The sequence below is a fragment of the Geospiza fortis genome, unplaced genomic scaffold, assembly GCF_000277835.1.
Source record: "Geospiza fortis unplaced genomic scaffold, GeoFor_1.0 scaffold878, whole genome shotgun sequence".
In the NCBI taxonomy this organism is placed as follows: domain Eukaryota; kingdom Metazoa; phylum Chordata; class Aves; order Passeriformes; family Thraupidae; genus Geospiza; species Geospiza fortis.
The window spans coordinates 1,131,068-1,141,935 of record NW_005054471.1 but is presented as its reverse complement, the minus strand read 5'-3'; the positions used below and the strand labels follow the sequence as shown (position 1 = coordinate 1,141,935).

General features: G+C 56.7%; 1 protein-coding gene across 1 annotated transcript in view; it reads right to left on the bottom strand.

The window, feature by feature from the left end:
- Nucleotides 1-15: 15 nt before the first annotated feature.
- The window catches only part of ARID3C (AT-rich interaction domain 3C), a gene marked incomplete at its 5' end in the record, with an annotated part of 17,527 nt that continues 6,674 nt past the window's right edge, over nucleotides 16-10,868 (bottom strand). The window contains 6 exons of the mRNA XM_014309946.2: nucleotides 16-639; nucleotides 1,436-1,525; nucleotides 1,706-1,888; nucleotides 2,180-2,424; nucleotides 2,632-2,815; nucleotides 5,973-6,045. Of these exons, the coding sequence (XP_014165421.1) occupies nucleotides 497-639; nucleotides 1,436-1,525; nucleotides 1,706-1,888; nucleotides 2,180-2,424; nucleotides 2,632-2,815; nucleotides 5,973-6,045 (918 nt within the window). The remainder of the gene's footprint in view (nucleotides 640-1,435; nucleotides 1,526-1,705; nucleotides 1,889-2,179; nucleotides 2,425-2,631; nucleotides 2,816-5,972; nucleotides 6,046-10,868) is intronic.

Below are 10,868 nucleotides of genomic sequence, written 5' to 3'. Positions count from 1 at the left end.
GTGCCCGCAGTGTTTGCACGGAGGGTGTGTATGGAGAGGCAGCGTGGGCACCAAGGGTGTGTGCAGGGGATACAGTGTATGCATTGAGGCGTGTACAGGGGCAGCAGTGCGTGCAGCGAGGTGGGTTAGGGGCTGCAGGATGGAGGGGATGCAGCATGCAGGTCCTGGGGGTGCCCCAGGCATCAGGGCAGCAGGAGATGTATGGGAGTGTCACCTGGGGGTGGTGCCTTGGGAAGGAATGTGTGTGTGTGTGTCTGTATGTGTGTGTGTGTGTGTGTGTGTGTGTGTGTGTGTGTGTGTCAGAGGGCACGCGTGGGGACAAGGGACAAAAGGGCCTGCGTGGGTGTTCACAGCCTTGCATGGACACAGCTTAGTATCGCAGCCAAAGGCACCTTTGGGTCCCCCATCCCACCCTGGTGGCCCAGCTGGGTCCCACAGCTCAGCCCCCCAGACTCTGGGCACCCCCAGCTGCTATCAGGATGGGGGCACATCTGCCTTACAGTGAGGTACTAGTGGGAATGTGGCTTTGAGAGGAGGCTGGGAGCAGGGGGTTTGGGGCAGGCATGGGGTTTGGATGGGTCTGGGTGCTCCCTCCACCAGGTGCCAGGGTGGCTGAGGGCCGGCGGGCGAACAGAACACCTGGGGGAGAAAAACAAGCAGGTTAGGGCAAGCCCAGGGTTGGAGGATTGACTCACCTGGCTCCCAGCACCCAGGCTGGGGAGGGTGGGATGAAGACTCATGGGGGCTTCAGCCCCGTCATCACTTGTGGTGTCTTCCCCAAGGCAGTCATCCTTGCCTGTGTGGGGCAGCCTATGGGGTGGCCCAGGGCCCATTTGGCTGGCAGCCCCACATGAGGCTTAGCCCTGACCTTTCCTGCTCATTAAATATTTAAGTTCTGAAGGCAAAGCCATTGATTTTAATTGTGGGGTGTCTCAGCAGGACAGACAAGAATCTGGGGGGCATGGGATGGCCATCTGGGGTGCACACTGGCACCACAAAGGATCTTCTGCTCCACCAAAACACCCCAACATCCTTCCCTGCACCATGTTCTGCAATCAGCCAAGCCCCACACCCAGCCAGAGACCCTTGGGCACACAAGCATTGGGCTGACCACAAATCCAAGCCCTGCCTTTGGGACCCTGGGGTGTGGAATGACCTTAGGTGCAGGGTCACTTCTCACTCAGAGTCTGTCCATCTGTCCATCTATTCACCCCCCACTTTAGCCCTTCATCGCTAGCACCTGCTTTGGGCCAATTTCCATCCTTGTCAACCCCCTCCTCCTCCTGCCCCCTCTCCCCAAGCCCTGCCACTTCATTACGATGGATTTTATAGTAAAGACATCAGATTGAAGGAAGGACTTGCTGGCCAGGCAGTGGCTATAAGTTATTGGATTTCCCGGCCGCAATTACACGGGCCAAGCGGCCCTTCTATTTACCTGTGTAGACAACTCCATTTATTTCTATTGACATGTTGATACTGCTAATGCTGTTGGTGGACAGGTTCAATGCGGTCTCCTGTCTGTCATCTGGGGAAAGGAAATACCAATATGAGTGTTAAGCGAAACAGAAACAAGAACCTGTCCGAGACAGATAAGCCGGGACGCGGTCCCTCTGGGCATCCACGCTCCTCTCCAGCGGCTGCTGCTGCTGCCACCTCGGGTGCCAGAGAAAGGGATGGCCAAGGCTGAGGTGTTGCATGTCTTTACCTCGGTTGGAGATCTTGATGTTCATGGGGAACTGGGAGGCCATGGCCAGGAGGTTGTGCTGAAGCGCGTGTTGCACCAGCCGCTGCTGCTCCTCCGCTGTCAGGGCCACCTTCTTCTCTGGGGGCTCCCCTGTCTCCAGCTTCTCCCGCAGCTGCGGCACTGATGCTGCCAGCATTCCGTCATCTGCAATGACCAAGAGAGCTCAGTGGGTGCCCCATCACCACCCCTCCTCACCACCCCCAGAGGTGCCAACTCCACCCCACCAGCAATGGGGCAGGGCAGGCCACCACTCCCAACATCTGGGCTTGGTCCTTCTCCAAAGCCAGGGAAAATACACTTGTTTCACTCCCTGAAAGGGACTAAAAGAACAACATTGTTCCTATTTTCCCCAAGCAAAAAGGGCTAGAGCTGACAGGGAATCATCCCTGCTGCTGCAGCGGTGTCCATCTCTGGGAAGATGGGATCCTCACCCACCTTTCTTAACGCTGTGCACTTGGCTGAGCTGACCACAGCTGTGAGTGGAGATGCTAAGAGCTGGCAGAGGCATTTTGGGGGTGCCCAGCAGGGTTGGGGTGCTGGCTGGTGAGTAGTTGAAGAGTGCTGTGCCAAAAGTCTGCCTGCGCCCCTCCCGACGGTTGCTGTCGATGGCAGCTTGGAGCTCTCCGGGAGAGCTGAGTGCCCGCTTCTCACATTCGTAGGGATACAGGTACTTCATGTATCTGCATGGGGAGAGAGCCAGGGGGAGATCCACAGCCGTGCACCCCCCAGCCAGCCCCATGCTGAGCAAAGAGCCCTTGGGAAGGAGCAGAGCCCTCCAACCACTGTTGTGGTACTCCATGTCCGACCCCATCCAGGGCTCTGGGACATCTGAGCCAGTGCGTGTCCCAGGAGAGGTGTTCCCCACCTGCCACGCCGCAGGCACTCACTGTGTGCGGAGTGTGAAGGCAGCACTGGTGATGGAGGTAGGTAGGTTGAGGCCCTTGGTGATCTCCCGCCAGATCTTCTTGTTGATGACTTCGACCAGGCCACCCTTGTCTGTCACCAGCTGGTACAGTGTGTACAGGTCCAGCACTTGCTTGGCCATGATGGGGATGCGGTTCACTGGTGTTCCTTCCAGAGGCACACAGAGACACAAGAGGGAGTGGGGGGCTGCTCACAGGGTCCTTTGTGCCTGGGATCACAGCCCCCACCCTGCCCCCACTGCCACTGCAGGTACCCACAATGGAAGGTGCATCTCTCCATGCCCAGGTGAGCACTCATGGGCACCTGGGGTGTGGGTAGGACCCCAGGGTGCCTGGGAGAGTGGCACTGTGCCAAAGAGTAGGGGAGACCCCAGCACGCTGGCAGAGGGTCATCTCTGATGGAGCTGTCAGGGCAGCTGGGTATGCTCTCTGGGATATGGAGCCTCAGTGGGATGGGCAAAGTACCCCCTCCAGACACCCTTAGATAAGGTTGTCTCCTGACAACTCTCAGAGCTATCTGTACAGCACCAATCTATGAAATCTCTCAGAGCATCCTAGAATGATTCACTCTGTAACGCTCTTTCAGAGCCCCATAAAGAGAGACTCCATCTACACTTTAAAAAGGGACCCATCCTATAACCTTTCTGAAGAGGGATGACCCCCACAACCCTTCTGGGAGGACTCACCCTACCTTCCAGCTCCAGACTCTTTCAAAGAGTTCCTGAAAAACCTCTTAACCCTACAGATGGCCCCAGAAGTTTCCTCTGCTTAAAGGACTTTAGTGCCCCGCTTCGAGAAACCTGACCCCAAATCCTCTTCAACTGCTCTCAGCAGAGACCCTGACCCCTGGGGGGTGGTGTCCCTGGGACACCATCACCCTCTTCTACGAGGCTATGGGGCAAGGGAACGTGGGTTCACCAGGGTTCTGTGAGCCCAGTATAGATCAGCATGGTCTCCACAGCCACCAACTCTGGCTAAAAACCCCTCCCCTTTCTCAGCATCCCCAAATAACCTCACAGCCTTGCTGTGCTCCATGCCTCCTTGGGACAATGGCCTGGGCATTTGCTGGAAGCTGGGCAGAGGAGGGACAAGCATCACATCCTGTCCCACCCTGTGCCATTCCACCCCCTAGTTATTCCTCCTGCAAGGTGGCGGGGCACAGGCAGTATTGGAAAGCCATCCATTTGGCCAAGGGAGGCTGTCAGGACTGCACTTCGCCCCTCAAACGAAGCCGTCATTCACCGCCATCCTCCAGCATCCCTAATTTATGGCCCTGATATTGGCTTGGCTTCTTCACATAAGCCTGAAAAATGAGCTCTTTTTATTCTTTTACTGAGTTCATTTAACTTTTTTTTTTGTGTGTGTCTGTGTTGTTCACCAGGTCGGGAAGGGGGAGAGGAGTTTATCCTCCTGGGAGAAAGGCAGAGATATTGACTTGACATCTGCTGTCAGCAGCTCACCAGCTCTGCTCGGGGCTGCTGGCACAAAACCCATCCCCTTGGGGGGCCAGTTTGAGGGCTCTTCCTCACCCCCAAACAGTGAGTTTTCAGGGTCTCAGCCCCCAGCCAATGGCCCACGAATTTCTCTTCTCCCATCTCCAGCCTTGGTGGCTTACCAAAGTGCCTCACCATTAATCTCGGGGCTGTGTGAGGTGTGTGGCCGATGCCTCCTACTGACAAAGGCACCTGTCTGCATCCCCACAGAGTGATGGCCCCAGCCACAGCCAGGGCGAAGGGCACAAAGCCCAGGGAGGTGATGCAGCCATTGTGGGGCTGCAATTAGCACCTTGATTGATTAATAGCCCCGTGTTATCAGCAGGGCACTCAGCTTGGTGGCGAAATGGGGGGTGGGGGTGGCCTGCAGACCCCAGTAAGCAAATGTAGAAATAGCCCCCTTCTGTCCCTGATTACTGCCTTTGAGATGTCACAGAAGTTGGGGCTTACCCAGCTCTTGATGACCCCTGGGATGCTGTCCTTGCCCCTCAGCCTTCTGTCCCCTTTCTCTTTGGTACCCCAGTCCAAAATCCTGTCTCCTCCAAAAGGTTCATGCACACCAATCCCTGCACACCTGCACCTGTGCACCCACACCCTGCCTGTCCTCCCCAGGGGGATGGCACCCACTCAGAGGGGAGGCAGGACAGAAGGGATGGAGGGCACAGGAGTGGGGCATCCAGACACAGAGGGATGTGGAGCAGCACTGTCAAGGAAGCATTAGGCTCCCTCCCTCCTCCCCACACCAGGCACTTACTTAATTAGCCCCAGCCCCAATAGCGAGGGAGTTAATTAGCTCTGGAGAGAGAGATAATGAAGCTGCAGAACAGCCCATGAATCTTGTAGCTGATGGATGCTGGAGGGCCGAGGCAGTGCTGATGCTCCCACTCACTCCCCACAGCTCTGCACCAGGGCCAGGGGCCACCCACGGGGCAGTACCCAGCCCATACACAGCCTATAGCTGGCCCCAGCATAGGCTGGGGGGCTGCAGCCCTCTGGTTGTGCCAGTCACTCACCACACAGCCGTGACTGCAACAGGTTTGTGCTGTCCCAGCCCAACCCCGAAGTCAATCTCTGCAGCCCCACAGCCAGATGGGGACCGTCACCATCCTTCCAATGTGCAGGGCATGCAGGCGACTGCCCCTCTGCCCTCCCTCACCCCACGCACAGCCAGCCCCAAAGCTCCTGCACCCCCCTCAGCCTTTCCCCGTTAATTAGCTCGGCATTAACCTCTGCCTGGGGTTTACTGGCTATCGAGCGGCTTGTTCATTAATCCACACACCAGCAAAAGGCTCTAATTAATACGGCCGGCCACACGCCCGCGCTCGGCAACTTTTAAGAGCCCTTAACCCCTGGGTGCCCGGCACTGCCCGGACTGCCGGCCCCACTCCTGCACATCACAGGCATCGCTGAGAGGTGCTGATGGTGGGCATCCTCACCGGGCACTGCTACCAGGGAGCCCTAAAGGGCACTGCCAAGGGCATTCCCACCGGGCATCCCTAAAACGTCCTGAAAACTGCTAATGGGCATCATTAACGGGTGTTGCTAATGCCTGTCACCAAGGGGGTATGTTAATGGACATCCCCACCAGGTGTTTCCAGCGGGCATCTCTGCTGGGCACCGATAATGGGATATCTGGGACAGCTGCCCCAGCCTGGGGTTCGGGGGGAGGCCCAGGGGGAGCACCACAACACCCGCCTGAGGGATTTGCAGAGACCTGGAGCAGCTCAGAGCCTGAGAGCAACACACCATGAGCCCTCCACCAGCAGCAGAGGCAGGGTGGCTGTGGCACCCACCCCAGCCACCCACCTTTACCTCTCTTCTGCATGAAGCCAAAGAGGTCATCCAGGAATTCCTTGCGTTTCGGGTCCTCATCCAGTTCATAGAGCTGGAGGCAGGAGAGAGAGAGGGGTCAGTGCTTCCAGCACATGCAGGTGAGACTGGGGAGGGGAGCAGTGCCTGGGGCTGAGCACTGCCTGTGCCAGAACCTGGCATCGCCCCTGGCCCCACCTGCCTGCTCTGCCAGCAACAAGAGGCTCTCTGTGCGCCCCTAACAGAATCCCCTGACACATCCTCTGCCTGGGTGTGGGCTCTCCCTGTGCCTCGGGTCTGGCATGGGCTCCCCACAGACCAATGACTATTCTGAATCTTTGCTGCAAAGAGGCTGGGTCTGTGCCTCAGTTTGTCCTGCCCCTCGCCCTCTTAGATGCAAGAATCACAGCCCAGAGACATCAGCAAACCCCAAGCCCCAGACAGGAGCCCAGGATCAAGATGCTCAGCTCTGCTCTGGCACTGCCAAGTGTTGGTGTTCCCCAGGTCCCAGCATGGGATCAGCATCCTCATCAGCCCTCATCCCTCATAGGGACACAGGCCCACCTGAACAGTGGGGGACAATCCCATCCTGGGGAAGGAAAAGTTGGCTCGACCATACCACTGGGTACCATCAAGGGAGCTGCAAGTGCCCAGGATTGCACAAACACAAACATATGGCTGTGAGGACACTTATGGTGGATGGTCTGGACACACGGACACAGCCTGAGCTGAGGGACAGTACCGGGGAGGTGAGTGCAGCTCCTACACCAGGGACACCAAGTGCTGGCTCCCTGTGAAAGTCCGGACTCGCCTGATTCCAGCACAGCGCCTGAGTGACCATGACAAATTGGAGCCTGCCAGATCGATGGCCCAGCAGTAAAAGTCAGAGCACATGAAGGAAAAATTAGCACCAATCGAAGACACTATAGACACCAATTCCTCCCAGCAAGCCCGGCAAGAATTTAAAGCCATTGAAAAGAAACAAAACTCAGCAGTCCAGAATGGATTTCCAAAACGTATACAAAGAAATGCAAGCTGGAAAACAAAGTCAGGCACAAAATAGAGTCGTTTAAAAAACAATTGTGCTGGGAAAGGCCGTTAAAAAACAATAGAAAGGGAGCACACCCCCGCTCCACACAGAACATCATTCACCAGACAGATAAAGGGAGCTGTGCTTAAGGGTCGTCAGGCTGCAGGCACACGGGGATGTGGGGATGGGGGTGGATGCCATGGGGACACATGAATTCAGAGATACAGGAATGAAGGGATGTTGGTCTGCAGGGACTCAGGGCACACGGAGATGGGGTGATGCAGAGATGGAATCAGGACACATGAATACAGGGACATGGGAATGTAGGGATGTGGGGTGTAGAGACTTTGAGGACATGGAGATGGGGGATGTAGGGATGGGGGAATGTGGGGAGCTACGGGGATGCTTCTACAGACCCCACGGTTCCCACCACTGAATAGACACACCTAACACAGTCCCTTGTCTAAATCAGGTGCCAGGTGCCTGTCCCTTGTCAGAGACAGATCAGTGCTAATTCCCTGTCCCTAACTTTGTCTAAGGGTACAACTGCCAGACTCTCACCCTGCCCACAGGTGCTGACTGCCAGGCTCCATGGAGCTCCTTCTGCACTGTTTCCCCACCCTCTGGATCCCACTTATCTATCCCCTCCTTGCAGCTGGGTGCTCTTGGAATGCCCTGACTCCTGGGTGCCAGTACTGTGTCCCTCTCCACCCCAGTGCTCCCTGCCTCGCTCTGTGTCCCCTCCCCATCGCCTGCTCTTTTCCAGGAGGTCCCTGAACCATTGACTGCAGTAACTAGGTCAGGCTCTGAGGAGAGCTCCAGGAGGCTGCTTTGATTTCTGCCCGAGGAAGTCTGCGTCAGTCAGGCTTTGCCTGCATTTTCCTGCCTGTCCCTGCCTCTGGAAGGCCTCCACACCAAGCACTTTGACATCCCCTGACATCTGGCTTGTCAAGGCAGGGGCAAAGCCCCAGAATTGGCAACTACCACTCATCCCACTGCAAGGTGAAGCCATGGCCTTCCCGAGGGTGTGGACGGGCTTCAGCACCCACACACCTCTTCCCTGGGTGCCACTTGTGTTTCTCCTCCCATGAATGCAGGCAGGATCCCCCCTAGAGCGGGCTGCTACTGACTCCAGCCCCCAAAACAGGTGTGACCTCCAAGGGCCAGGTTCTATTTTTCCACTGTTTATTAACCTCTAACCTTTTATCTGTGGGGCACTGAGATGCAAAAACACATTACATCAAACCGAGAGCAAAGGTCAGCTTTTAAGTGGAGATGAGAGCAGAGCTGAGTAACTGGGGACAAGCCGGCCTGGCCCCTGGGTACGCCTGGGATGCACGGGCTGTTCCATGGGATTTGGGGACGCCCAGGCTGGAGAACAGGTCTCCTGGGTCACACACAGTCCCTGTGCAGGCACACATGCCTCACCTGGGTGTGCATAACCCCACATGGGCTGCCACAATCCCACACGGGGGTGCACAAGCCCATGTGAGCATAGACAACCCTACACAACTATATCCGGGCTTGTACAACCCCACAGGTGTGCACAGCCCTGTGTGGGTCCACACAACCCCACAGGAGCGTGCACAGCCCCTCGTGGGCATTGCACAGCTCCACATAAGCATAGGCACAACCCTGTACAGGGACACAGATCCCCCTAGTGCCACACAGAAGGTGGAATGGGCATGCACAATCCTGCACAACCTTGCATTGGTGCGCACAGCCCTGCAGGGACACATAGAACATCACAGGAGTGTGCAAAAGCCTGTGATGCACATGCACACACAACTCACAGGGGCACAAATCCCTACACAGGCGCACACAGCCACGTCTGGAAGTGCACAGCCTCCCACGGGCAGGTGCAGCAGTCTGGTGTGGGCCCAGACTTCCATGGGCACACTCCAGACTGCAGGAGCATCCACAACCCCACACGCACATCACGGGCACGCACTCCAAATGTGCATGCGCAGCCCAGATGGAACATGCACATTGCTGTATGCGCACCCACAACCCAAGGCTGGAACACAGAACACCAGACAGGCATTCACAACCCCACATATACATGCACAATTCTGGACACACACTCACAACCCCAGAGGGGCATGTACAACCCCAGAACGGAACACACGACTCTAGACAGGCATGCACAACCCTGACAGGCACACACAAATCCCAGCTGGGCATGGACAGCCCCAAATGGGCAAACAGAGCCCCATACATGCGTGCACAGCCCCAAACAGACATACACAACCGCATATATGCCCACACAAACCCTGTACGCGCATCCACAACCCCAGATGGGCACACAGAGCCCCGAACAGGAGAACAGACCCCCAAAAGGGGATTTACAGTCCCACATATGCCTGCACAACCCCAGACAGGCACTCTACATGGACGGGCACCCTGACCCCTCAGGGTACACGCTGCCCAGAGCATCCCCCTGCCATGTGCCTTGGAGCAGTGGTCTGAGCCTTGCGCAGGGGCAGTTGTGCAACACAACCAGCGGCTCCTGCTTGTGGTGACCTATGAGCAAGGACCCTTCTAATCGTGTTTGTATTGATATAATTAGTAACTCATTTAACGCCATCGATGTAACTATATTCCTCTATAAATGGAAGTATTAAACTGTCAAGCCCCGGGATCAATATCCCGACGGTGTGCAGCGCAGCCCTGCTCTGCCAGCCTCAGGGACCTGTCCATGCTTGGCCACCCCACTGGCCTTGGGACCCAAGCAGCATCCCAGCTCCACCTGGCCCTGCTGGGCTGGGCACTCGTGCAGGACTAGCTCAGTGTGTCCTCATCCCACACCCCACACTGGGTGCAGCTCTGGGACCTGCTCCCTCCTGTCATCCTATTGCCATGGTGACATCTATATTCCTTAAGGGATGGGGATAACGGGGCTAGTCAGGCAGGTTAAAGGTCAGTGGGTCGAACATGGTTTATTAACAGGACGTGAATAGGCCTTGTGCTTCCTCCTCCTCCTCCTCCCCACGATTAAGTAACATTGTTAACACCACTCATTCACCCAGGACGTGACTTTCCTGGAGCCACGAAGGGTTCTAGAGATGAAGCTTGGGTCCCTGAGACCCCTTAGCCTAGCTGACACACTAGACAGAGGAAGGATGTGATGAGGTGCTAAGCTACTCACCAGGCACTTCAGCTTGCCCTGGTGAGTCCCCACACAGTCCCCTCTGGGCCCTGCTGCCAAGAGAAATTATCTCAGTGGGACCCCCACAGTCCCTGCTCAGCTGCCACCTCCTGCTGGCAGCGAGGGCTCAGATCAGCAGCCAGGATTTAATCCACTTAATATGAGCTGTATCGATCCTAGACCCTGCTCAGCTCCCTCCCACCATGCAAACCCCCCAACCCTGAGCTGCTTAATATCCACCACATTGATTAGCCACACTGCTAATTTTTCCATCTGGCCACTGTTCACGCAGCACGCCCAGGTAATGCTCACCTCCCTGCACCCCCCAGCCACACACCACGGGTGGCTGACTGCTGATGCACTGTTTTGGAGTCACGGCACCTCTCCGGAGCTCGACTGCTGCCTCTGAGATCCTTCCTGAGGAGCATGGCTGGTGCACAACCAAGCACCCAGACACTGCTGTGTCCTCCCCTGTGCCCTGCTGGCATGCCTCAGTTTACCCTGCAGATAATCACAGGATCTGGCCATTCCCAGTTTAGGCACAGCCCTGAGCACACTGGGATTCAGGGATCCCAACAGCACCCACAGTTGGAGTCTTCCCTGCCACGGGGCACACACAACAAACTAAGGGTTTGCAGGTCCCTCCCCCATCCCCATAGCCAGAGCTGGGGGGCAGTTCACTCCCCGCCAGGCACAAACCACCCCCTGACCTTGCAAGCCA